The sequence below is a fragment of the Pungitius pungitius genome, chromosome 9 (genome assembly GCF_949316345.1).
Source record: "Pungitius pungitius chromosome 9, fPunPun2.1, whole genome shotgun sequence".
Classification (NCBI taxonomy): Eukaryota; Metazoa; Chordata; class Actinopteri; order Perciformes; family Gasterosteidae; genus Pungitius; species Pungitius pungitius.
Genome location: NC_084908.1, coordinates 3,705,137 through 3,731,692, shown reverse-complemented (window position 1 = coordinate 3,731,692; position 26,556 = coordinate 3,705,137). Strand labels below are relative to the sequence as shown.

At 46.0% G+C, this 26,556-nt stretch overlaps 2 protein-coding genes across 5 annotated transcripts; both read left to right on the top strand.

The window, feature by feature from the left end:
- The first annotated feature begins 285 nt into the window (after window positions 1-285).
- Window positions 286-7,562, top strand: atg4da (autophagy related 4D, cysteine peptidase a). The gene is made up of 11 exons (XM_037472940.2): window positions 286-665; window positions 1,398-1,674; window positions 1,752-1,835; window positions 2,209-2,382; window positions 2,608-2,959; window positions 3,035-3,099; window positions 3,184-3,335; window positions 3,470-3,548; window positions 4,535-4,611; window positions 4,823-4,942; window positions 5,652-7,562. Exons 2-11 carry the CDS (start codon window positions 1,449-1,451, stop codon window positions 5,829-5,831), a joined length of 1,509 nt encoding a protein of 502 aa, XP_037328837.2. The 5' UTR covers window positions 286-665; window positions 1,398-1,448; the 3' UTR covers window positions 5,832-7,562.
- A 382-nt stretch (window positions 7,563-7,944) lies between these two features.
- Window positions 7,945-25,510, top strand: LOC119218471 (transcription activator BRG1). Of its 4 annotated transcripts, none has more exons than XM_062564790.1 (34): window positions 7,945-8,143; window positions 8,624-8,870; window positions 9,362-9,494; window positions 10,016-10,525; window positions 10,724-10,780; window positions 11,409-11,667; window positions 11,842-11,968; window positions 12,054-12,227; window positions 12,313-12,486; window positions 12,596-12,769; window positions 12,868-12,915; window positions 14,792-14,922; window positions 15,347-15,407; window positions 15,490-15,599; window positions 15,720-15,867; window positions 15,993-16,156; window positions 16,259-16,325; window positions 16,433-16,543; window positions 17,078-17,320; window positions 17,405-17,518; window positions 17,676-17,783; window positions 18,260-18,346; window positions 18,538-18,584; window positions 18,689-18,855; window positions 18,972-19,135; window positions 19,595-19,855; window positions 19,948-20,025; window positions 20,149-20,367; window positions 20,463-20,719; window positions 21,345-21,453; window positions 21,604-21,705; window positions 23,118-23,250; window positions 23,375-23,514; window positions 24,029-25,510. In XM_062564790.1, the coding sequence occupies exons 2-34, from the start codon at window positions 8,661-8,663 to the stop codon at window positions 24,101-24,103; spliced, it is 4,962 nt and encodes a 1,653-aa protein (XP_062420774.1). In that variant the 5' UTR covers window positions 7,945-8,143; window positions 8,624-8,660; the 3' UTR covers window positions 24,104-25,510. The 4 variants fall into 4 exon arrangements, with proteins under 4 accessions (XP_062420774.1, XP_037328835.2, XP_037328834.2 ...); XM_037472938.2 differs by having other exon boundaries at window positions 10,685-10,780; window positions 24,056-25,510; XM_037472937.2 differs by having other exon boundaries at window positions 10,685-10,780; window positions 24,032-25,510.
- Window positions 25,511-26,556: the final 1,046 nt, after the last annotated feature.

The window sequence follows — 26,556 nt, the reverse complement described above, 5'->3', positions numbered from 1 at the left end:
TATTATCACAACAAACACTTGTTTGGCTTCATAATAATAAAGAGATGATACAATAAATAGTCAGAATTAAACCTTCATGTCCAAGCATATATATATATATATATATATATATATATATATAATATATATATATATATTTATATATATATATATATATTATATATATATATATATATTATATATATTAAATGAATATTAAACGTACAGTCATGTGACTATGGCGATCCAATCAGCTTTCCCACCGTGCTCACTTCAACCAATGGCCTTGTGTCAGGAAAGGACAACAGGAAGTAAATGACCGCTGCTGTCAAAGAGAGACGCTAATGCGGTGGCTGGTCAGGAGATCAAAGGCCACTGCGTACTGGATTATCTTCAACTCGGAGTGCACATAGGAGCTTGTTTGCTAAATGAAGGAATGCGTTTATTACTGCTATTTTATTTTGAAAGGATTAATATATTTGGTCCGTCCGGCTTGAATGCTAGGTAGCTAACGCCGGGCGCTAGCGTATTGAAACACTCAACGTAGCTTCGCTTAGGCACGCTGGTACATTTCCGTCACATTTATTTGTGAGGAAGACTCCAGTCGTGGACGAAGACCGAGGAAATCGCAGGAATGAGTCAGGTTACCACAAGGCGTCGACCTTCATAGCCGTGTTTTACAGCAGGTACGTAACGCCAGTTGTTTGCCATTTTGTCGGTACTCTGATGTGAATTAGCGCTAGCCGTGCGTAAATGGAGAGGTTAACGCGAACCCACGGCGGTCCCATGACTAATAGGCTTGCCTCAGATAATGTGTTAAGAGACGAACAGTACCATGATATTGTATCGCATTGACATCACGGGACCAACGAAATAGACCCGCTGTCCTCGTCCCCAGCTGGTCAGACCGTGACCGGGACGTTCCTGTCCTGAGGTCAGTAACGTTAACTGCTTTAGGTATTGATCTGCACTGAGACATGAGGACAACCACCATTATCAGATGACTTTAACAGTCACTCAATTCCCCCGCCATGCCTGTAATCAAAGGCTAGTCACCTGACATAATTGTTCCCATTAGTGTTGTGTTCCCAGCTGAAACTGCCAGTCGGTGTGGAAAAGTCACTGGTACTTTCCTGTTGTGTATTGTGAAACTGGAAGTTGAAGACAGATGATTTCCGTGTGCACTGACGACGGAACAATTGTTCATTTTTTAGGAAGTGAGGACTTGCTTTTGGCCTACAGCTGTACACTCCATGTACAGCTCCAACAATGTAACTAGTTTAAAAAAAAAGGATCTTCACTTTTCGCACCAACAAATTCAACAAGGGATGATGGAGGAAACCTCGGGACGACCATCCGCACGTCCGTCTTATCTGAGGTTGACGGACCGTAACGATCATCACTTTCTCCCCCATCAGTTCTGTGTTGCGATGAGACGCTGCAGCGTCCGGCTGTGAGGGCTCAGAGGCATGAACTCCGTTTCCCCCAGCGCGGTGCAGTACGTAGGGGGGGTGATGCAGGACGAGCTGGTGGAGACCCGGCGGCAGCAGCAGCAGCAGCCCCTGGAGCGGCAGGGCAGCTTCGGTCCCCGGCCAGCACAGGCTCCAGATCCCGGCAGAGAGGCCACCGGAGAGCCCGACGAGATGGACAAACTGAAAGCCAAACTGATGACGGCGTGGAACAACGTCAAATATGGTTTGTACTCGCTTGTCTTTGTTGTTAATTGGCCAATAGTAATCTCTGCAGTATCTAACCTGCTCCGCTTTCTCCAGGTTGGACTGTTAAGTCTAAAACATCCTTCAACAAGATATCGCCAGTCACTGTCCTAGGACACTCCTACCTGCTCAACAATGAAGGTAAGCTCCAAATACAGAAACGTATTTTTAAAATCTCAAGATAGATCTCTTTCTAAGAGGGCAAAAGTGATTGTCAGCAGATGCTGTATTTCCTCTCTAAAAAGAGACTCAATGTTTTGTGGGGATGTGTGTTTAAACGCTGGTTGAAACCTTGTTCCTTTAAATGATATCTGGGTTCACGTCTGAACACTAATCAGTTTACCTTTAAACAGAAGAAAACGTTCCCCTGTGATTGCACAGCCCTCTAAATGGATTTTTCTCTTTTTAGATAAACATGAGATCCAATTCATAAGACGCTTGAATCGACAAAAGTTTCTCTTTTGTTTCCTCCCTCTTGTCCTCCACCCTCCTCCACCCTATCACCTCTTCCCAGACGAGGTGGAGCGCTTTCGTTTGGCTTTTGTGTCCAGGATCTGGTTGACCTACAGGAGAGAGTTCCCTCAGCTGGAGGGCTCCACCTGGACCACAGACTGTGGCTGGGGCTGTATGCTGCGCAGTGGACAGATGCTGCTGGCTCAAGGGCTCCTGGTCCATCTGATGCCCAGAGGTTGGTTTTACTACATTTCATATTTCCTGCATGTTATTAGTGACTCAGTTTTACTCATTTGTGTTTTCTGCTCTCCATCTGTCTTTTTTTTCTATTTTTCTTCATTCATTGTGACCATGTTTATCAGTTTGACATCAAACTATGTCTACTCTGATCTTAAATAGAAAGGCTTTATGTAAACACATTCCCCAGATGTTTTAGCCTGGCCTTTTTTGTATCCTTCAGATTGGGCTTGGCCAGATGTTCAGCAGCTAACCGAAGTGGACTTTGAGGTGTTCAGACCACGTTCCCCAGCCCGGGCTGGAGGAGTCCCCATCCCCTCCTTTGGCTCTCCACGAGGGTCCAACACCCCAGAAAAGTCGCTGACTAGTTATCAGGCACCAAAATGCAGCCAGAGGAAGAGACCGGAGTCCGTGCGTGACAGGCAGGCGGAGCCCATCCACCACAAACTGCTCACCTGGTTTGGGGATCTGCCGCCAGCACCTTTTGGGCTTCACCAGCTGGTAGAAATTGGCAAAGGTTCAGGGAAGAAAGCTGGTGACTGGTACGGCCCCTCTATAGTGGCACATATTCTAAGGTAAAGATGGAGGAAGAGTTGTTGGGTTTTTTTGCACTGCAAGGAATTATGATTCATTTGGGTTTTTTGTGTCAGGAAAGCGGTAGCCAAAACCTCTGTGCTTCACAACCTGGCTGTATATGTGGCTCAGGATTGTACAGGTGAGATTGCCACACCATATATCCAATCCTATATGTCCCCTGTGAGGGACCTGTTTTGACTCGTCACGTTTCTGTGCCCTGCAGTGTACAAAGAGGACGTGGTGCATCTATGTGACCTGTCACTAGGCCAGACTCCCTCTGACCCGTTCAGCCAAGCCTGGAAGTCCATCATCATACTGGTGCCCGTGCGGCTGGGAGGGGAGGCCCTCAACCCGTCCTACATCGAATGTGTCAAGGTCTGAATGGTCTGCGTTCACCCCCACCGCCCACAGACCACTCTGTGCCCACTGGAGTAATGTCTCCCAAAGAACCGCGTTGCCTAGCTCGATGTCTCTGACCTGTTATCGAAAACATCTGTGTTCTTTTGCAGAACATCCTGAAGCTGGATTGTTGCATTGGAATCATTGGGGGCAAACCGAAGCACTCCCTTTACTTCGTTGGCTTCCAAGGTGAGAGCTTTCTCTTGTTTTAAAGGAATCATTTACGAAACAATATAGTTTGTGTTCTCCGAGGAAGGTACTTGGTGTTGTTTGTAAACGTGATGCAGTCACGGCGCCACAGAGCTCCTGTCTCCGCTGGTTGTCTCATGTTCGTGTCACGTCAACGTCTGGCCCAATAAGGACTGTGCACTGTGAGTCAGTTGCTGTACGGCTGAGCGCACAACCATTGACTGTAGCCGTGTGATTCCGTGACCTATTTATGTAACGTTCAACGCGCTGAGCCTCTTTCCCAAGGCAACAATCTTTGTCTTGGTGAGGTCACATGAAGGGGACAGCTTGCTATAAGACCAATAACATTGTCATAATATTCTTTAAGCTCATACACTCTTAAGAGTTTAATTCCTCAGACCAATAGTGTGCTTCAACATTTCCCACAGTACAGCAATAATGGCTCCGGGCCCTCTATGCAGCGTCGGCCTCCTTCAGCCGTTTGCTCATTGTTGATTGAACGGAGGCTTGTTAAAAACTTCGGAGTATTTCCTATTTACGTTGTGAAGAGCTGTCTTCCTCAAAGCTGTGTCCCTGGAGTCAGATGGAAGAAGAAAAATGTGACCGCTGCACATGACCGGCTTGAACCTGGTCGAGCAACAAACTCTTCCTTCATGGTAGTCATTGATTTGCCCTTCCTGGAACAATGAATCTGAAAACCTTCAACCGTTCACACAAAAGAAGGAGTGAGAACTTCCAAGAAACCAAACCGTGTTTCAGAAAATCCCATTAGTACCTTTTTTTAAACTCCTGACTATTTGTTTTTGTTGGCATTATCTAACTCATTTCAAAGGACGTTTGGGCTCAATGTACTTTAAAAAAAAAAAAAAAAAAAGATAAAATATTGAAAGCGCTCGTATTCATGAGCCGTCAGCGCTTCCTGGCCACCTCACAGATGGGATTTAATACTTTAATACAGCACTTGGATTCTTCTTTGTGTCTGTTAGATGAGCAGCTGCTGTATCTGGACCCGCACTACTGCCAGCCTGTGGTGGATGTTTCTCAGGTCAACTTCTCACTAGAGGTTGGTTTCACAGTCTTCATCTCTATAAATGTTTAAATATGTCATAAACCCCTCTCACATCAGTCTGTCTGGCCTTTTAGCCGATCCTATTGAACTTCTTGGACCATGTGACTTTGCTGAATAATGTTTTGACAGGCAATAGATATAACGTGACCCGTCACGAACTCGCCATGACCTTTTTATTCCATGTTCCCTGTCTGTCGCTCTGTAGTCCTTTCACTGTAGCTCTCCCAAGAAGATGCCCTTCACCCGCATGGATCCCAGCTGCACCATCGGCTTTTATGCCAAAAACAAGAAGGACTTTGAGTCACTTTGTTCTGCTGTTAGTGTGGTGAGTTTTTTTACACCCTCCTGCCACTACCTGTCTCTAAATATCATAGCACAACCTCCTTCTGTGATAAAGGATGCGCAGGAAGAGATCGACGAGTTCGGCCCTAAGAGATCAATGCATGACCCAATCTACTGTATCCTACAAAGTGATCCAACCGGAGTTATAATATATATTATAATGTGTAGCTGTCAGACATCAAATCATCTTGGACATCAAATTCACTCAGACATTCATTCAGCCAGCCAATCCGTGTGGCTCACCTGAAGCCTATTGAGCTGAAGTCGGATCGATAGCCCGTGGGACAGTGAATAGTGCGGGGAGGGTTGTAAACGTGGCTTTTTGCATTATTTGTTTGAGCTCAAAGGGCTGAAGGAAATGTGCTGTACAATGTAGGATTATTATTATAATGTCACTATACAACTGTTTGGTGGTAACTGTTAGCAACCGGATGGGATTGAAAAAATGTGAATTTGAATTCTCCTGTCATTTAATATGTTTAGATTATTCTACTTTATGTCACACATTAAATGAGTAATTTGAAGACTAGTAACGGAAGTAAGATTCGTCCAGAATGGAAATGAATCCGTGATTTCAGTTCTGTTCAATTTAGTCTCAAAACACAGATATTTGTGCTCTTTACATGACTCTTGTGGCGACTCCGACGCATTCTGAGACCTCTTTGTTGACTAGATTCTTTCTCTTCCCCCAGGCCCTGTCGTCCTCAAAAGAGAAGTACCCCATCTTTACCTTCGTAGAGGGCCAGGGTCAGGATTACGGACTTGAAGGTCACAGCAGCAACCACGTGGGCCCTGCAGCCCACATTCTGCCCCCCGGTAACCTGAGCATGGATAACAACCGAAGAAGCAGTGACGAGTTTGTCTTCCTGTGAGGCGCCTCGGAGGGTGATCTACTAGCGCTCCCCAGTAGGGGGCAGAAGAGGACACCCCATTTCCTTTCAAAGGGAATTACTTGATTCTGTTGCTGGCTGCGAAGGTGGACATGACACTTTAGTGCTTTATCGCCTTCGCTGTCCAACAGAAAAATAAAAAAAACTTTCTTCTGTTACTACCCGTTTAGCGTGGATGGGTATTATAAGCTAACTTCATGGGTAGTGACTGGAGCATATTTTTACTTTTCAATTTGGTTGATTGTCGAGAATGTTCCATCTACTTGAAGTATTTTTGATCCCCAAAATAGTTTTGATTGGTTGGATTTGAGCTCACGGGTCCGTTATGAGGGTGAGTGGTGCCTAATAATGTTATCGACTTGTATGATACACCACCTGTTGAGCGTGTTTATAATCTTCAATTTATTTATCGGGTTTATGATGTCTTTGCATGTGTGAGTGTTTTGGTGAATTTAGCTCCTCTTGCTAGTCTTGAATAAGTGTACTGACATATTGGAGAGTCTCTTGCTCAGAGGTTTCATAATTCTTCCAAGAGCATCTTGAGCAGATGTAAATTCATTCTAGTGTTACTGTCGGGCCTGGTTATTACAAAAATGACCCGGGCCTTGTTCCCCTCCATGCTTTGGCGCTCCATTATTGAAAAGGTAACAATTCCAGGAATCTGCTCTGAAGACTTACCCGAGCTCCACGGTCGGGGTGAGAGAAATCCTTCCTGCAGCTGGAGATGTGTGTCTTCCCCTTGTACCATGAAACTGGATTTTTAAGTGCGCTGGATATAGCTGCAAAGACCTTTTTCCACTTGAGTTCAGGTTCTGGGTTTCACTACTACAACGTTCTGCAGTGAACAAGACCAGCTCAAGCTGAGTGGTGCGTTTGTTGCGTTGTCATTTGTGTTTGGTTTGTCCCTTTTCTACGTGAAAGCTGCTACTGCAAGTTGCTCTACTACTGTTCTTTAATTTGTTGTCCTGATTAAACTTCAAGCACTGAAATCACCTTTTACTTGCGTTGCATACTCTAGATTAGCAGGTTTTAAAGAGACTCACTGTTTGGTCCCCACATGACTGCTGCAGAAGAAGCACTGACTGTTAACGCTGAAACAATATCCAATGTTTTGTCTTCAGAATGTTACTCCTTCAGTGTCGTTGTAGGTCGCAAAGCACAGGAAACTGGTCGTCCACCATTCAACCTGTGAAGCTAACCTGTCATGTGATATTGTTCATTTATTTTGTTCACTTTGATTTCAACTGGGGATGTTGGAGCTCTAAAACATAAAGTGAATACACGGGTGAAATATGAACCCGTCTTTGTCCGTGACAACCATCTGACACATGTGTAGTTATTTTTTACTGTTTTAGTCCAAAAGGTAAATTAAGCTATTTTTTTTTCTTCAGAATACAATCAGTTGATTAGTGTGCAATGATGTATGCATTCAATAATAAAATTACCAACCAACATAAAATAAAAGCTTGTAAACAGGTTATGGAAACTATTTTAAGGGGCATAGTAACACATGCACCTTACATTATTTATGTTTTGAAGAGTCCATTGTCCACTAAATTACCCCTGCATGTTGTCTTTGCAATGCATCAACGGGGGAGTGGGTTATGTCAGCTAGCTGCCACTCATTGCTGGGTAGTAAATGTATTTTTATTTTGGTTCTGTGAAAATCCTCCTGTATAGAACAAAATAAAAACATGTATTTTGGCATAGTCAGCAACTCCTCAGGAATCTTAATATATTTCCATGTTAAAAACTAATAACATCCTGTAGCATTTCTGAATTATTCATTTTAGCTGGTAATATTTGAAGAATGATTTTATTGATAGTACTGCATCTTTTTGTGCTTTGTCATATATTTTCTACAATAGTAACTGTTACTAGGCACAGTCTTTTTTTTTTTTCTTTTTTTTTTTTACAACAGTCCCAACAACATATCCTCTTATCACTGAAGGTGTGTGTTAAGACCTATATTTGTGTATAGCTAAATGAATCTTCTCCATTTACACACACACACACACACACACACACACACACACATACCGTACACACTACAAAACACAGCCTTACCGTAGCCGCTCACGCATGCGCACTGGCGCACAGCCGTGACTAGACATTCGGTCATAGAAGAGGGGGCGCTCGCGCCGCGGCAGTGAGACAAATCAACGCTCGAAGGCACGTTACGAAGAGGGTGAGCGGCTGACTGCGTCAACCGCTGCGTCGTCTTTTTCATCCCCCACAAATAGCAACTCGGGAGCGCAGACATTCACCCGGCGCCGCCTGTCCTGTTCATGCGGGTAGGTCAGTCGCACAAGCGCTCTCCGCCATTCCCCATCTTTATATTTAAGGCGGGGGGGTGTTCTGGGTGGCGTGGGCACATGTGCAAATGATGCACATGAGCCCACGCCACCCAGAACCCTGGGTGGCGTGGGCACATGTGCAAATGATGCACATGAGCCCACGCCACCCAGAACTCCCCCACTGTGATTGCCCCCCCCCCCCCCCACCGTGTTCAGTATAAGTGCAAGGGGTAGATCCTGCAGCCGGCCCGGGTGATCTGCTGCTGCTTAGCCAGGGAATGGAGAGTCTTCATCTGACACGTTGGATAAGATTCACCCATTTCTTGCAAAGATCATTGAATAATTTTACAGAACTGCAGTGAGGCTGCATAATTGTGCAGATACCTGCTTTGCCTCATGAAACCCCAAAATGAAAGCTAATTTAGATCAACTGTTTTTGCAAAGACCAATCTTGTCCTTCTCTCTGTCATCTCTCAGGTCCCTGCTGCTCACCGAGGAGCAGGAGATCAGGGCCATGGCAACACCAGATCCCCCCATGGGGGGCACCTCTCGCCCTGGTCCTTCCCCTGGTCGGGGTCCCTCACCTGGGGCAATGCTGGGCCCCAGCTCCGGGCCCTCCCCGGGCTCCTCTCACAGTATGATGGGCCCTGGCCCTCCCTCCTCTGGACACTCCCAGCCAGGGCCCACTGGATACAGCCAGGACAGCATGCACCCTCTGCACAAAGTAAGGACATAAAGACCTCCCGTGTCTCGCTGAGATCTACCAACTCCGTAAATCCACTTACGGTGGCGTGTGAACAGTTATTTTTAAATGGAATTTCCAGAAAATGTAATGGGATTTTGGCATATTAAGGAACGAAAACATCACATTCACATAATCCACGGACTATGTCTGTGTATGTGACCAGTGGCGGCTGGTGCAAAATGTTCTAGGTGGGGAAATCAAATCAATTTTAGCAAACATCCCAGGTTGATTTATGCATAAATAACACAATCTTTTTTTGTCATGTTCACAGGCAATTCAGTATAATATAATATATACTGTATTATGCCCCATTTCCCTCTATTAGCCAGCTGCCACTGACTCTTCTAATATAAATTTCCCTCATGACTCCACTCCATCACAACGAACACAGCTTTTCCCTATTATGATGTTCTCAGATGAAACTACCAGGACGATGGTTTCATTTCAACCCAGTTTGATTTCTCCCACAGTCCATGGAGAGCCTGCATGAGAAGAGCATGGGGGAGGAGGGCCGCTTCAGTCAGATGAAGGCACTGTCTATGAGACAGGGCGGGCACAGTGGCATGGGCCCCCCACCCAGCCCTCTAGATCAACACTCGCAAGGTAGGTGCCCGACGTAGACGTGGCTTACACAATTTCATCCTTCCCAGCATTGTGCAAGACACGTTGTGCAGTCATGTGGGCTGGCCGGCTCATAGGGAGTGTCTCTGTTGTAGCAAGACGGTATGAGCCGTTGGGTCAAACCCGTTTCAATAAGGAAGGGGCTCAGGAAGTAGAACAAGACTCAGCACTGTAAATCAGCTTCATTATGAAACACCAACAACAATCTGTTGGGATTGGAATAGCGTGAGGAAATGATTCATTATTCATCCGACTATGCTGCAAGATAGGGATATTTAAATCATTTTGGGTAATCCGCTTATTCGCTGATCTGCTACGATTTATTTGAGAAGAGCGATGCTACACTCGCCCGCGGCCTGTTGCTCATCTTAGCATTAAGACTTGAAATAGGGAAACAGATTCATTAACAAGTTGTGCCTCCTTCATTCAATATCAAAAGCATTGCTGTGTGCTTTTACTGCGATAGTTCATAGTCTGACAAAAGGTCCCATTTGTCCTTCCAGGTTACCACTCTCCATTGGGTGGCTCTGACCACTCCAGCCCTGTCCCTTCAAATGGCCCCCCGTCTGGACCTCTTATGCCATCCTCCTCCTCCTCTTCCTCCTCTGGTGGTCCCGGCTCGGCCTCTGCACCTTTAGACGGTCCCGCTGGCGATCAACACACCCTGGGTCCCAACAACCGGCCCGGCCCCCCGGGCAGCTGCGGCCCAGGCCTGGGACCAGCCGTTTCTGGCCTTGAACCTGGTGGCAATCCGTGCCCTGGAGGTCTTGCGGGCCCTACTCCATTCAACCAGAACCAGCTTCACCAACTCAGGGCCCAGATCATGGCTTATAAGATGCTGGCCCGGGGACAGCCCCTGCCAGACCACCTCCAGATGGCTGTCCAAGGGAAGAGGCCGATGCCCGGGATGCAGCAGCAGCCCATGCCCAGCCTGGCTCCTGGAGGCGGGCCGATGGGTTTGCCAGCAGGACCAGGACCAGTGCCGATGGGCTCAGGCTACAGTCGCGTTCATGGTGAGCATCAACGGGAAAAGTGTGGAATAGCAAGCTATAGGTCCTGCGGTCTGTGCGCATTACCACCAAAGTAACCCCTTTGAAATTGTATCTTTTTATATTTTCAGTTGTCAATGCGTCGACATTATCACATTGATAAGAACATATTTGTTTCTATAGGAATGATGGGTCCCAACATGCCTCCTCCATGCCCATCAGGTGCAGCTGGGATGCAGGGACAAAACCCTAACGGACCCCCGAAGTCCTGGCCTGAAGGTATGTGCTGCTGATGGGAGACCAGTTATGACTCTGGGAATCCAGGGTAAGAAAAGTAGTATAGTTAGATCTGAAACAATCTGTTATTGTGCCAATATATGCGGTCAGAAGAGCAAGAAGATCAGATACAGGATTACATTTTTCAAAATTTAACCATGCTGCTATTTCTGGCACAGTGCGCTTGACATAATAGTATTGGGATAGAACAAATATTTTTCTGGCATTATGAATAGTATTTTTAATGGATTGCAAAGCATGTTTATTTGCTAACAATCTACTTCTTCCCTGTCTTAGTTGGTGCATTAATAGCTTTTCTGGTGTCTTTATGAAATAGAGTCAAAACCAACGGCGTATATGTCCTCGTTTACGGCCCCTTGATTGTGCATATTACACATGTTGTAACTCTTAGAAACATTGCTCCATAAGGCCACAAGTGGTCCATAGCCCTCCAGGTTACCTTCAAGCCTTAAATACTTATATTGTACAATATTTTAGGTTTCAGCATCTTGTGGTCCACGTGTTGCTTGAACTTTACTAAAAACAGAATTATAGGGAGATAATTCATGAAGATAATTCATTTTCTATATATTTAACCTTTCCTTCATTGTCTCGCTCCACTTCCCTCCAGGTCCCATGGTGAACGCAGCAGCCCCCTCCAACGCACCCCAAAAGCTTATCCCCCCTCAGCCGGCTGGTCGGCCCTCTCCGGCCCCGCCCTCAGTTCCCCCCGCTGCCTCCCCAGTGATACCCCCACAGACTCAGTCCCCCGGCCAGCCAGCACAGCCTACTCCCATGATGCCTTACCACGCCAAGCAGAACCGCATTACCCCCATTCAGAAACCCTGCGGCCTGGACCCAGTGGAGATACTGCAGGAGAGGGAGTTCAGGTACGCTAGGGGGTTCACACTTTCTCCAATCCCAAGCGGAAAATGACTTAATCTGAAGGGTTGAATTGTGACTTCTTTTTTTCTTCTTCTAGTATTCTGTCTACCATATGTACTCAAAAAAAGTTTAAAAAAAACAAGCCGAAAATAATTCACAAAAACAGGTTACAACCTCAGGTTACAGGCTCGTATCAGTCATCGTATTGCGGAGCTGGAGAACCTGCCGGGCTCTCTGGCTGGCGATCTACGTACCAAAGCCACTATAGAGCTCAAAGCCCTCCGGCTGCTGAACTTCCAGAGACAGGTGAGCACATCTTCACCTTTTCAACCTTTGCCACGTCCCATCTTTTATCGGGGTTTTTCAGTGGCCTCCCTTGGTGTTGTTACAGCTGCGTCAGGAGGTGGTGGTGTGTATGCGGCGTGACACCGCTCTGGAGACCGCCCTCGATGCCAAGGCCTACAAGCGAAGCAAGCGGCAGTCCCTGCGAGAGGCGCGCATCACAGAGAAACTGGAGAAACAGCAGAAGATCGAGCAAGAGCGCAAGCGCCGGCAGAAACATCAGGTAAAGGGGGGCGGCAGACACAATGCCACCTTTGAGATCCACAGTGGCATTTCTTCGATGACCCCTCTCTTCTCCTGTGTCTCAGGAGTACCTCAACAGCATCCTGCAGCACGCCAAAGACTTCAAAGAGTACCACCGCTCCATCACAGGCCGAATGCAGAAACTGACCAAAGCGGTGGCGACCTACCACGCCAACACCGAGCGAGAGCAGAAGAAAGAAAACGAGCGCATCGAGAAAGAGCGGATGAGGAGGCTCATGGTGAGGAGAAGCCACGGGCTACAGTCCCAGCAGCAGGAACGTCACACACTTCCATGCAACTACACATACCGTGCATGTGCGTGTGTGTCTCCCCCCCCCCCCCCCGCAGGCTGAGGATGAGGAGGGTTATCGTAAACTGATTGACCAGAAGAAGGACAAGCGCCTGGCCTACCTGCTGCAGCAAACCGACGAGTACGTCGCCAACCTCACCGAGCTGGTGCGAGCTCACAAAGCGGTGCAGGCCCTCAAGGAGAAAAAGAAGAAGAAGAAGAAAAAGAGGAAGGTATAGAAAACGAGGAGCTGTGGTCGTTGTGGTCCCGAGTGACTTTGAGTTGTGTGGGGTTCTCTGTGGTGAGTGCTCCGCTTCCTCGTGTCTTGCAGTTGGAGATCGCTGAGGCTCAGACTGCTGCCCTGGGTCCTGATGGAGAGGTGAGCAGATGCACGGCTCTAATGGTAGCATCATAATGTGTATCCATTCCAGTAACAAGGAAGTAGCTAAAGCGGAGTAACTCATTTGATGTGTTTATGTACAGTGGGGCAAAAAAGTATTTAGTCAGCCACCAATTGTGCAAGTTCCCCCACTTAAAAAGATGATAGATGCCTGTCATTTTCATCATAAGTAAACCTCAACTATGAGAGACAAAATAAGGAGAAAAAATCCAGAAGATCATATTGTCTGATTTTTTAAGAATTTATTTGCAAATTATGGTGGAAAATAAGTATTTGGTCAAAAACAAAAGTCCATATCAATACTTTGTTTTATACCCTTTGTTGGCAATGACAGAGGTCAAACGTTTTCTATAAGTCTTCACCAGGTTCTCACACACAGTTGCTGGTATTTTGGCCCATTCCTCCATGCAGATCACTTCTAGAGCAGTGATGTTTTGGGGCTGTTGTTGGGCAACACGGACTTTCAACTCCCTCCAGAGATTTTCTATGAGGTTTAGATCTGGAGACTGGCTAGGCCACTCCAGGACCTTGAAATGCTTTTTACGAAGCCACTCCTTTGTTGCCCGGGCAGTGTGTTTGGGATCATTGTCATGCTGAAAGACCCAGCCACGTTTCATCTTCAGTGCCCTTGCTGATGGAAGGAGGTTTTCACTCAAAATATCACGATACATGGCCCCATTCATTCTCTCCTTCACACGGATCCATCGTCCTGGTCCCCAAAGCAGGACGTTTCCACCCCCATGCTTCACAGTAGGTATGGTGTTCTTTGGATGCAACTCTGCATTCTTCTTCCTCCAAACACGACAAGTTGCGTTTTTACCAAAAAGTTCTACTTTGGTTTCATCTGACCATAGGACATTCTCCCAATCCTCCTCTGGATCATCCAAATGTTCTCTAGCAAACTTCAGACGGGCCTGGAGATGGACTGGTTTAAGCAGGGGGACACGTCTGGCACTGCAGGATTTGAGTCCCTGGTGGCGTAGTGTGTTACTGATGGTAGGCTTTGTTACCTTGGTCCCAGCTCTCAGCAGGTCATTCACTAGGTCCTCCCGTGTGGTTCTGGGATTCTTGCTCACCGTTCTTGTGATCATTTTGACCCCACGGGGTGAGATCTTGCGTGGAGCCCCAGATCGAGGGAGATTATCAGTGGTCTTGTAGGTCTTCCATTTTCTAATAATTGCTCCCACTGTTGATTTCTTCACACCTAACTGCTTACTGATTAGAGATTCAGTCTTCCCAGCCCGGTGCAGGTCTACAACTTTGTTTCTGGTGTCCTTCGACAGCTCTTTGGTCTTGGCCATAGGTGAGTTTGGAGTGTGACTGTTTAAGGTTGTGGACAGGTGTCTTTTATACTGATAACGAGTTAAAACTGGTGCCATTAATACAGGTAACGAGTGGAGGACAGAGGAGCCTCTTAAAGAAGAAGTTACAGGTCTGTGAGAGCCAGAAATCTTGCTTGTTTGTAGGTGACCAAATACTTATTTTCCACCATAATTTGCAAATAAATTCTTAAAAAATCAGACAATATGATCTTCTGGATTTTTTCTCCTCATTTTGTCTCTCATAGTTGAGGTTTACTTATGATGAAAATGACAGGCATCTGTCATCTTTTTAAGTGGGGGAACTTGCACAATTGGTGGCTGACAAAATACTTTTTTGCACCACTGTATGTATGTATCTAACTATATACACCTATATATAGATATATATACACACACAAGTTAAGTTGGATATTGTGTTGATCCTTAATTTAACACACCATTTGAAGCTTTGCCTCTTTGCATCCAGCCACCATTCAAACCCAGCCCAATGACACTAGCCCTGTCCAAAAGATAACCCGCTTGGTCCCCTGCAGCCTCTGGATGAGACGAGTCAGATGAGTGACCTCCCTGTGAAGGTCATCCACGTGGACAGTGGGAACATCCTGACAGGAGTGGACGCTCCCAAAGCCGGACAGCTGGACACCTGGCTGGAGATGAACCCCGGGTGAGAGCAGCTGCAGAGGGGAGGAGTGGTTGGTGGGTGAGAATGTGCGCGTCTGTGGGCGCGTCAACGCCTGCAATACATCGATATCATGGTACGACACTAGATATCATCTGTAGATTTTCTCCTCATTGCCATCCCAGCTCGATAGAAACACTGAATCTTCGCAACGGACGAATTGCCATCAAATTCAAGGCATAGACAGGAAGAATTATGTATCTGTGGTGACGCCTTTCAGTATTCAGGTAAAATATCATGAACAGTATGGCCTCACAGGGCTGCTGGCATGGCTACTATTTTCCTTAGCCGGTTTTGATTATTTAATTTGTGCAACATTCCATACAATAACGTGCACAAGAGAGACTTAATGTGCAGAGAAAGGGGGCCGCCGGTCGACTTGATTTGAGTATGCCCGTATTTTGTCCAGTTATGAGGTGGCTCCTCGCTCAGACAGTGAAGACAGCGAGGAGGAGGAGGAAGACGAGGAGGTGGGTGGTTTTAAACGACATGTTGACATGGAGCCAGTTTCACTTTTTCACTGCTACCGGCCCCTGACAAGCTGTCTGGCAGGAGGAAGAGGAGGAGCCCCAGCCAACAGCTACTCAGGTGGAGGAAAAGAAGAAGATTGCAGACCCTGACAGCGAAGATGTGTCCGAGGTGGACGTCCGGCACATCCTCGAGTGAGTGACTTCACGGAGTATTACACTGAAATAACTTCCCGTGCCACCGTGAACTACACCAATCACACGCTCATCAGGTCTTTAGAAAATGATTGAACGGTCTGGTCGTGTCCTCTGCAGGAACGCTAAGCAGGACGTGGATGACGAATACAGCGGCGCGGCGTTCGCCCGGGGCCTCCAGTCGTATTATTCTGTGGCTCACGCCGTGACGGAGAAGGTGGAGAAACAGTCCAGTTTGTTAATAAATGGACAACTCAAACAGTACCAGGTGAACAAAGCACAATCCAATCCAATCACGTGATCACGCTCACTAGCACAAAGAAGTGTTTGATCTTTAGGAATTTGACCAGCGAGGGAAACGATTGGCCTGACTGTCCCCTCTGTGTCGGTCAGATTAAAGGTCTGGAGTGGCTGGTTTCCCTCTACAACAACAACCTGAATGGGATCCTGGCGGACGAGATGGGTTTGGGAAAAACCATCCAGACCATCGCCCTGATCACGTACCTCATGGAGCACAAGCGACTCAATGGGCCGTCCCTCATCATTGTGCCCCTCTCGTTAGTGTAACCTCTTTGTTTTGCAGAAGAAAAGACAGAGAGGATTGTGTATTGTTCAGAATGAAATAGCTGGATGACAACAGAGCTGTCTGTCATTGACAGAACCCTCTCTAACTGGGTGTATGAGTTTGACAAGTGGGCACCGACGGTGGTGAAAGTGTCCTACAAGGTGGGTTCTTACAGCACTTATTATTGTAGTGTAGCTTTAATTGTAAAACATTATGAATTGCTATACGTTTCTTTTTAATATATACAAGTTTACTTTGATGCTTTCAGGGGTCTCCTGCTGCCAGACGAGCCTTCGTCCCCCAGCTTCGCAGTGGCAAGTTCAACGTTTTACTCACCACCTACGAGTACATCATCAAGGACAAACAAGTACTGGCCAAGGTGAGAACAGATGTGCAAACAACCGAGCGAAAGGACGCACAAACACACGACGCAAGTCACGGTTTCATTCCTGCTTGTCAATCATTTTACTTTGCTTGAGGTTTCGATGCGTGTGTGTGTGTGTGTTTTTTTCTTTTTTCGTTTGTCGTCTCCCACTCCCTAAATCCCCCAAAAGTCTAAAATTGTTTCATCCTGGCCAAGCTGACCGCCCCTATGCTGCGTGTCAGTGCTCTCTCCTAGGTGCTGCCACACTGACACCGCCTGTATACCGCGTCTCCCCACTGTCCTCTGTGGCCGTCGTGCTGCTATGCTCTCATGTAGTCATATAGGCCTCCAGACTGCTCAAAGGTGGGTGTTGTAGTTCAGCCGAGGACCTCTGGCTCGGCCCAGGAGCCGGCGCGGCTCATGAGGACAGAGAGGACGAGAGATCTTTCCTCCTGAGCACTTGCTGCTTCTGGTTGATTTGGATGCAACGAGAGAGCAGGACAGCCGCTTTATCCAAACGTGCTCCCGCCCTCTCCTCCAACCCAACAGATCCGTTGGAAGTACATGATCGTGGACGAGGGCCACCGCATGAAGAACCACCACTGCAAGCTGACCCAGGTCCTGAACACCCACTACCTGGCCCCGCGGCGGGTGCTGCTGACAGGCACGCCGCTGCAGAACAAACTCCCCGAGCTCTGGGCGTTGCTGAACTTCCTCCTGCCGACCATCTTCAAGAGCTGCAGCACCTTCGAGCAGTGGTTCAACGCCCCGTTCGCCATGACGGGAGAAAAGGTGGAGAGACGTGCTCTGTGGTGGCCACGTCTCGTTTGTCAGACGGTGCTTTCTATTCAAGTGTCTGTCTCTTTTACTTTGCAGGTGGACCTCAATGAAGAGGAGACCATCTTGATTATTCGTCGTCTCCACAAAGTACTTCGGCCCTTCCTGCTGCGCAGACTAAAGAAGGAGGTGGAGGCTCAGCTTCCAGAGAAGGCATGTTTTACATATTTTAGCAAACTAATATACTAACCCATGGGAAGAGAAGAGCACATATTAGTCCAGATCATCTCCCACAGGACGGGGAAGAAAGTATTTTACGATTAAAATGCCAGTAAACCTCTTCATTGCCCCTGCTTCTCTTCTCCCTCAGGTGGAGTACGTGATCAAGTGCGACATGTCGTCTCTTCAGAGGGTGCTGTACAGACACATGCAGGCCAAAGGGGTCCTGCTCACTGATGGATCAGAGAAGGACAAGAAGGTGAAGACATGCACTCAAGCTCAAGAATCCTTATAACACCCCAATAACTCTATTCTCAGTTTTTTTGGGAGTCTATGGGTCCAAGACCATCGTTTTCTTCCCCGATTCAAAAAAGTTTTCCATTCTGTAAACTGTAATTGCACAAAATTTCTTTTTTTTCAATTCACATTAAAGCAAAAGCTCAATGTTTTATAAGCTCACACCTAAAGGTTTGTTAAGACAGATTAGTATAGTAGATGTTCGGCTTTCATTTGAGAATAGACTTACATTTCCTATTTGACATAAAGTTTTAGTGAATGTTCACAATGAAAAATAAATAGATCTTTATTGGTTTGATTTTTGCAAATGCTGAGGTTTAATTTTGATTCTCACTTTTAAATATCTAATGCTATACTAGAAGCCTAGAGTGAGGATAAATGAATCAAGGTTGAATGATTCAATAACATTGTGATTTATGAGCTGTACATTTCTACCAGGGTAAAGGAGGCACAAAGACCCTGATGAACACCATCATGCAGCTGAGGAAGATCTGTAACCACCCGTACATGTTCCAGCAAATAGAGGTACTACGGAGGAGTGTGATGCAAAAGCATCGAGTCTCTCAGGAGGTTGGACCCTCTGATCCCCATATGGGCCAGCAAGATCACTAAAACCATCCAATAAGCACACTAACCTGGATGCAGACATTTTTTTTCCCACACATCTCAAAAGGATTAGACTGAATTACAGAAGACATGTTTGATTGCTTTTGCAGGAGTCTTTCTCTGAACATTTAGGATTCTCTGGTGGGATAGTTCAGGGGTAAGTGCTAATTCTTCTTTAGGGCAAGAACACACACACACACACACACACTGACACACACACGCTTCCACCCTTGTTACCACGACCACCTCCCTTTACGACAGCCTCGACCTGTACCGGGCATCAGGGAAGTTTGAGGTGTTGGATCGAATCCTGCCGAAGCTGCGAGCCACGAACCACAAAGTGCTGCTCTTCTGTCAGATGACCACGCTCATGACCATCATGGAGGACTACTTTGCCTATCGCAGCTTCAAGTATCTGCGTCTGGATGGTGAGACGGTTTGCCGTACTTGGTTGTGAACTTTATATTCCTTGTTTTTTTCCTTTGGTAACACTTTGCTGCTTGTTTGGTAATTCCGTAATGTGCTTTCCTTCTTCACATCTCAGGCACTACGAAAGCTGAGGATAGAGGAATGTTGCTGAAGACATTCAATGAACCGGGGTCAGAGTACTTCATCTTCCTCCTGAGCACAAGAGCTGGAGGCCTCGGCCTCAACTTGCAGTCGGCTGACACCGTGGTTATTTTTGACTCTGACTGGAACCCACATCAGGTGTGATGCACTTTTATTTGAATATACAAAAGACACTGTTTAATTAATGCAACTTGTTTTAAGATGTAGGAGTCTTAAATAGACATAAACACAGAAACTTACACATAATAATATATATTATAATATTTTTATGTATTGCTATCACTGTTGTTAGCATTTAATGTGATAATCAGTAACTTTGAGTGGTCATTGTTTAATTTAAGTTCAGTAAAACAGTTTAATCCTTATTTTAAATCTATATCAACACACAAAACTTTGTAAACAATAGTTTTACTTTCCTTAAAGAAAACAATGACCACTTAAAATATCTTAAAACACATTATAATGCATTATAACAGTGATTATAATGTGTTGTAAAAAGATTATAATGTAATACAACCATTGCATTTACTTGACTTACTTCAGCACTTTCTTTCCTGTAATGCAGTAATGCTGAAGTATCCGTCTGTCCTCCTGCAGGACCTGCAGGCTCAGGACAGAGCCCACCGCATCGGGCAGCAGAATGAGGTCCGCGTGCTGCGTCTCTGCACCGTCAACAGCGTTGAAGAGAAAATCCTGGCCGCTGCCAAATACAAACTGAACGTGGACCAAAAGGTCATTCAGGCCGGCATGTTTGACCAGAAGTCCTCCAGCCACGAGCGCAGGGCCTTCCTTCAGGCCATCCTGGAGCACGAGGAGCAGGACGAGGGCTGGGGTCAGGAAGTGTGTCTACGCATCAATGTGCGTGCGTGCGTGCACCGGAAACACAGCGTGTTTTTAGAGGGTCGAGCTTGCTTATGCTCTGCTCGCTAATGTCTCCCTGCTGGGTTCAGGAGGAGGACGAGGTGCCAGACGACGAGACGGTCAACCAGATGATTGCCAGGAGCGAAGAGGAGTTTGAACAGTTCATGGTCAGTGTTTGGATGATAACGTGCAGCTCGTTACACACACAACTCCTCTCCCGACTTGTTTGTTTTGTTGCCTTTTTGCATTTCTTCCTCTCTCTCTCTCTCTCTCCCTCCCTCCCCCCTCAGCGTATGGACCTGGACCGCCGTCGCGAGGAGGCCCGTAACCCTCGGCGAAAACCTCGCCTGATGGAGGAGGACGAGCTGCCCACCTGGATCATGAAGGACGACGCCGAGGTTGAGCGGCTGACCTGCGAGGAGGAGGAGGAGAAAATGTTTGGACGTGGATCCCGGCAGCGGAAGGAGGTGGACTACAGCGACTCTCTGACAGAGAAGCAGTGGCTCAAGGTGACGAGGCAAATACAAAATGAAAAAGGTTGACTCCCCATTTTGTGACCTTTTTAAAGTTTGTTTTAATCGTGCGGTCTGTGTTTCCCGTGCAGGCGATAGAGGAGGGGACGCTGGACGAGATCGAGGACGAGGTGCGTCACAAGAAGACGACCCGGAAGAGAAAGCGGGACCGCGACCCGGATGTCCCCGGCCCCTCCTCTTCCTCGGGGGGACGAGGCCGAGGGGACGAGGATGGAAAGAGGCAGAGGAAGAGGGGGCGACCGCCTGCTGAGAAAGTCTCCCCCAACCCCCTCACAGTCACAAAGAAGATGAGGAAGATCGTGGACGCCGTCATCAAGTATAAAGACAGGTAGCTCAATGTGTACATCAAGTGTGGTAAGCTTCCAGGAGTTGAAAGATAAATACACACTAAATAACCAAGACCACTTCAGATATCTACAATTAAGGGATTTCTTTGACGGGAAAATGCAGAATAAAATGAATCAAGGTAGCAATGGAATAATTACAACTATAATGGGGGTTTACAACTCAAATTAATACAGAATCATATCAACACCTGATGGAAAACTTAGGAAAAACAACATGTTATGTAAAATTAAAATGGGAATAAGAACTCGGAGGGAATATCACAAAGGATGAATGGTTAAATATTTGGAGGACACAACAATCCTCAACATACTCGCGAATGTGGAGGGAACACTGTTGGAAAAATGTAATCAGATTCTTTGTTACCCCCCCAAACAAGTGCCTGTCTATCACTCAACCATGTTGGAGGAATTGTGGGGCAGTAAGTGTAAATCACTCTCATATGTTTTGGCTCTGTCCAGAAATTAAAGAATTCTGAGAAAACGTTCATACCACCATTGTCAAAATCCTGGGCTATGATGTACCCAAGTCATGTAATTAATTAATTAATTCAATCAGCTGTTGTTAAAGGATTGTTTTTCTCATCCTGACGATGCCGATCCCTGCAGCACCAGTGGGCGTCAGCTGAGCGAGGTTTTCATCCAGCTGCCGTCTCGAAAGGAGCTGCCGGAGTACTACGAACTGATCCGCAAGCCTGTGGACTTCAGGAAGATCAAGGTTACATTAGAAAAAACAGTCACTGAAACAGTAAAGGTTGAGCCAAACGAGAACAACAACAACAACCATTGAGAAAATGTCAACAGATAAACATCAAGTGTGACGTTCCCTTGTGTAGTAAGAGTTGAACGTTGTGTATCTTCGCCGTAGGAGAGGATTCGGGGTCATCGTTACCGCACTCTGGGCGATCTGGAGAGAGACGTCATGCTGCTCTTCCAAAACGCTCAGACCTTCAACCTGGAGGGATCGCTGGTGAGACAGACTTCACTCTCGCCTGCTGTCCCCGTCACGATAGTGTGTACCGTATTTTCGCGACTATAAGGCGCACTTAAAATCCTTTCTTTTCTAAAAAAACGGCACGTGCGCCTTGTAATCCGGAGCGCCGTATATATGGCTCAATTGGTTGATCCATACTGGTTAACGAGGATCCATTGGAGGGAAAGTCTGGTGCCAGCAGCCGCGGTAATTCCAGCTCCAACAGCGTATTGTAACGGACTGTGTTTTCATGTTCTGGAGCGGCGTTGCACTTTACAGAGTTTTGGGATGTTCAGTGAAGGGCGCACAATGTGACGTCACTCATCTTAGTGCCACCTATGGGGACGCGGGAATTGTTGTTGTTTTGGAGAGCGATGGTGTGTTTTTGTTCGGCGTAGGCTACGGCCGACAGTAGCCTGTTTCTCCACAATAAAACCAGAAGATAAGCACATTGTCCAGAGGTTCATTAGCGAGAGTCGCTACAGTATATTAAAGCTCGTAGTTGGATGTCGGGATCGCGCTGACGGTCCACCGTCTGTTCCAGCGCTGCCTCTCGGTGCAAGATGCACCAAAGCATTTGCCAAGAATGTTTTCATTAATCAAGAACGAAAGTTGGAGGTTCAGAGATATTGTTAATATCCACATTAACGTTGAACAACGTTTCCATGGGAGTGAAGAGTTTTCAGAACGCTTAATAACGTTTGATTTAGCACAGCCCGATCTAGTGGATGCATAACGCAGCCCCAGTCAAACGTTTTACTGCAGTTACTTCTATGCGCCTTGTGATCCGGTGCGCTCTATATATGAAAATAGTTCTAAAATTGGCGATTTATTGAAGGTGCGCCTTGTAATTCAGTGCGCCGTATAGTCGCGAAAATACGGTACGTGTGCTTCACAAGGAGCCAGTGTACTACATGCTGTATATTAACCGGTACTGGTGTTAACTAGTTTTGAATATACATTATATATATATATGAATCTGTGTATACACAACTACTTTCTTTCAACCATAGTTCCCACATCTTACTGCTCTTAACAAGGTCCTTGGATTAACTTCTCCAGAGTGCCATATCGTCTAATGATAATGAAGAGAAGGACATCTTAACGTCTGGAACTCACACCAAAACAATCCAGACTGATGAAAAGCACCGCACTTAAGACAAAAGATGTGTGTATCCGGGCAAACTGTCCCTTTCAATCTGTTACTGCACATCCGTCTTATGAATAAATGCATCATTGACCTCGCAGACATCTGTACTGTGGGTGGCAGATGACATGTTTTTGTCTCCCGCTCCGCCCCCATCATCAAATGGAACAATCACACATGAATTGTGGTCCCCGAGAGCATTGATGTTAACTCCATGCACTTGATCTTGATAGTAATCAGTTGTTTTCTTCCATGTGGGCAGATATATGAAGACTCCATAGTCCTCCAATCCGTGTTTACCAGTCTGAGGCAGAAGGTGGAGAAGGAGGACGAAAGTGAGGGCGAGGAGAGCGAGGAAGAGGAAGAGGAGCTGGAGGAAGGATCGGAGTCTGAATGTAAGCTTGCAAGTGAAGAGAGCGATAGAGGACGGTTGGTACTAAGATGCGGTTTTATTTCTCTACTGTAATCATGATTTGTGTGTGTGTGTGTGTGTGTGTGTCTGTGTGTGCGTGTCTGCAGCTCGCTCGGTGAAAATGAAGATCCGTCTGGCAAAGAAGGACAAAGGTGGCGACCGAGGGAAGGGACGCAGCAGGCGACCAGGACGCAGCAGAGCCAAACCGGTAGTCAGTGATGACGACTCTGAGGATGAGCAGGAAGAGGTAGCTCACTCTGTGTGTGTGTGTGTGTGTGTGAGAGCACTTACCCATGCCCAGTTTGCATTTTATCCTCGATTTTTGTCCGGTTTGCACACCACTGTAGTTACTTCATAATTGAAGCAGATAAACATTGCGTTCTTCCTCACATGTTCAATCACCTTCCACCTGGTTGGGGCCTCCCTGGGGCACTGGGTCTGGGGCACGAATGTGTCGCCAATGGCCAACTCCTTATTTTGAGAACACGGATAACACCACGTACCAGCTCCATGGCTTGTCCACCTGGACTCCGACACGGAAAGGCACCGCGTGCTCCTGCAGTGTCGTTGGGTGCAGCCTTTATACCCAAACTAATTGGTAAACGAGGAGGTAGAAGGGGGCCTGAACCTACGGCATCTCAGGCAGGGATGGCTGGCTACTGGCTACGAAGGGAATGAATGGAACCATGTGCTCCTGTGACTCTGTTTCTGCTTCTTTCTCACTTCTATCCCTCTACCACCTTTTGTCCGATGTCGTGCAGCAGACGCTCTTCTCTTCTCTCCTCCAGGGGCGCTCCCTCGACGCCACTGACGAGGAGTCCTCAACTGCACCGTGATGTGGGGGGAGAGGGGGGGGGCGTGAAGCGATACTCCACCTACTGCATTTACAGTAAATAAAACCATCAACCTTCAGCTGAATGTCATAGGGCTCAAATGGAAGAGTAGTGAGTAGAACTGGAAATCCAGGAACAGACGTGCATCGACATCAAATAAACAAACAAACGGACGATGTCCTGGAAGGAACAAATTCATTGGACTGTGCACATGTTTCTGTGTGGGAGCCTCCGTCTGAAAGGCCTCAACACGGACGGATCACAGCAGCATTTCATCTGTGTGTGCCGTTTCAGGAGCGTCTTTGATAAATGGTTGTAACGTAGTTGTACGCGGTATATATATTTTATTTTTACAGTAAATACATTCTCCTATGAAGACTTATTTTATTTTCTTACTTTCTTTTGTTTTACCGTGTTGTGGCTGAAAGTAGCAGCATTTAAATCTGTTGAGAATTACTTAACTAAATGCTCATGATCTGCTACATCACAGCATGTTAGAAACCACTTGAATGTATGTATAGTGTTAATAAATGCTCATAGTGTTGTCATCACAACCCACCTGAGCATTCGGTAAGACGACGGTTCAGTCGGTTAAACTCTGATACAACAGCACATTTCATTTCCTGTATACGCCTGCATTCATCCGGATTTTCTGGACTTATTTTGGAACTAATCGTGATTCAATGCCTTAGCGACCCTGAGGAGTTACAACTGGCGGGATCCATTAAAGTAAAGCCAACAACACTAAATGTAAACTCTGTGTTTTCACCTTCCCTTCCCTGGACTCACAAACGTGATGTTTTCACCTCCGACTTGTGTTGTAACAACAGCCGGCCACTGTGGAGCCACTGTGGAGCCACTGTGATGACCGCGGTGTGTGCAAATGGCCAATCTGGGACTGCTGGGAGTTCTGTGCCCAGCCCGCTGGCAGCAGGGTGTTTCCAGACTCGTCTTTGGCAACTCACCACAGTTTCAATGGAGTCCAGGTTACTCAAAAACAACCTTGCTGCTGCGTGTGCTTTCGATATGAGCACTTGTAACCGTTGGTTGTACAGTTAAAGACTCATCAGGTCGTATTCCATCACTCAGTACTGTAACATCAGTTGCTTCTACTATAGTTGTTGTGTGGTGATTTTAAGATTTCTGAACTGTTCAATGTACTTTTGCACTTTTTTCTGTGTTTCAAGACAAAGGACCAGAGGGACAGCGGCTCTTCTCTGCTTGTGAACGCCTCACGGCTGTACGGTGTTGGATAAACTGAATAGAGTGTTTTTTGCCAATGCACGCGTGTACAGCTCGCCAAGTTCAGTACTGTACTTCTTTTTTTCTCACAGTAGAGTTAACGACATACAACGAACGCATCAACTTTTTTCCTCTAAAATATCGGGGTCGGTCTGTGTTGTGCTGTGATCATCGTCGCGGGAACCTGAAACGTAACAATAAATGACAGTTAAAGCAAATGTTTGTGTGATGTAGTACTGAATTATATTTGGGATTTGCCTCAAATTAGCGGCTTTTCAAATTTTCTTCAAAGAAAAATTCAAAAGATGTGCTGTCTGTCTTTCTAAATATACTAGTTTGCTTTTCTTTGCATTATTAGAGAGTAAACGGAATATCTTTGCGTTTTAAATTTTAATTGAACCTAAAAAAGACATCCCTTAGGTTCTGGAAAATTATGCATATGTATTTTTACTATATTCTAACTTCTTATACCTTCAACAAATAATAATAATTGGTAGAATGATCAATAACAAAAATAACTTTATTCCTTACAGCCCTCGTGAGATTCATACTACCTAATTTAGTTTACAGAGGAAATGCGATCGGAGTCCTCTGTTGACAATGAGTCCTTCTGTATTGACCTTCAGTGACCGTCATTATATTTTTTTTTAAAAACTTTTTCAGACAATAAAAGTCATGTCTGACATTTAAACTCAACATTTAGATTTGACATTTACATTTAACATTTAGATTTACATTCAACATTTACATTTAGATTTAATATTTAGATTTAGATTTAACATTTACATTTAGATTTAACATTTACATTTAACATTAACAATTAGATTAAATATTTATATTATTTAACAACTTTGTGTTAGTGCCAAACATTGTACTTGAAAAAGTTGTTGCATGTATTTACATGATTTTGTCTCTAAATGTTTCAAAGAGTGACAAGTGAATATTGTCCTGCTTTTTTTATTCATACGATAATGCTAAATGTACCAAAACTGCGCATATTTTAGATTTTAGTGCAAACGGCGCCCCATATCATGAGCCCTGATGTCCCCGTCCCAAGAAGCTTCTCCCAAAGTCTGCGGTCTTGTCTCGCCCCAACGAGGACGTGCACGCTCAGGGCCAAATGTTCTGTTTGAGGACACTGATTGGCTAAATTTTAGGTCACACATATATTTCATCCTTTCATGGTGACCCTCTACTGGCCAGCCGCCCCCGGT

What these genes read in the sequence shown, in the direction of transcription:
- atg4da (XM_037472940.2), top strand. Translation starts at nt 1,449, where the DNA reads ATGAACTCCGTTTCCCCCAGCGCGGTGCAGTACGTAGGGGGGGTGATG. An exon ending in GGTCCATCTGATGCCCAGAG is followed by an intron (nt 2,383 to 2,607) that starts GTTGGTTTTACT and finishes TGTATCCTTCAG; the next exon opens with ATTGGGCTTGGCCAGATGTT. An exon ending in TTTGTTCTGCTGTTAGTGTG is followed by an intron (nt 4,943 to 5,651) that starts GTGAGTTTTTTT and finishes CTCTTCCCCCAG; the next exon opens with GCCCTGTCGTCCTCAAAAGA.
- LOC119218471 (XM_037472936.2), top strand. Translation starts at nt 8,661, where the DNA reads ATGGCAACACCAGATCCCCCCATGGGGGGCACCTCTCGCCCTGGTCCT. An exon ending in AGGCTCAGCTTCCAGAGAAG is followed by an intron (nt 17,519 to 17,675) that starts GCATGTTTTACA and finishes CTTCTCCCTCAG; the next exon opens with GTGGAGTACGTGATCAAGTG. An exon ending in TGGACTTCAGGAAGATCAAG is followed by an intron (nt 21,454 to 21,603) that starts GTTACATTAGAA and finishes TCTTCGCCGTAG; the next exon opens with GAGAGGATTCGGGGTCATCG.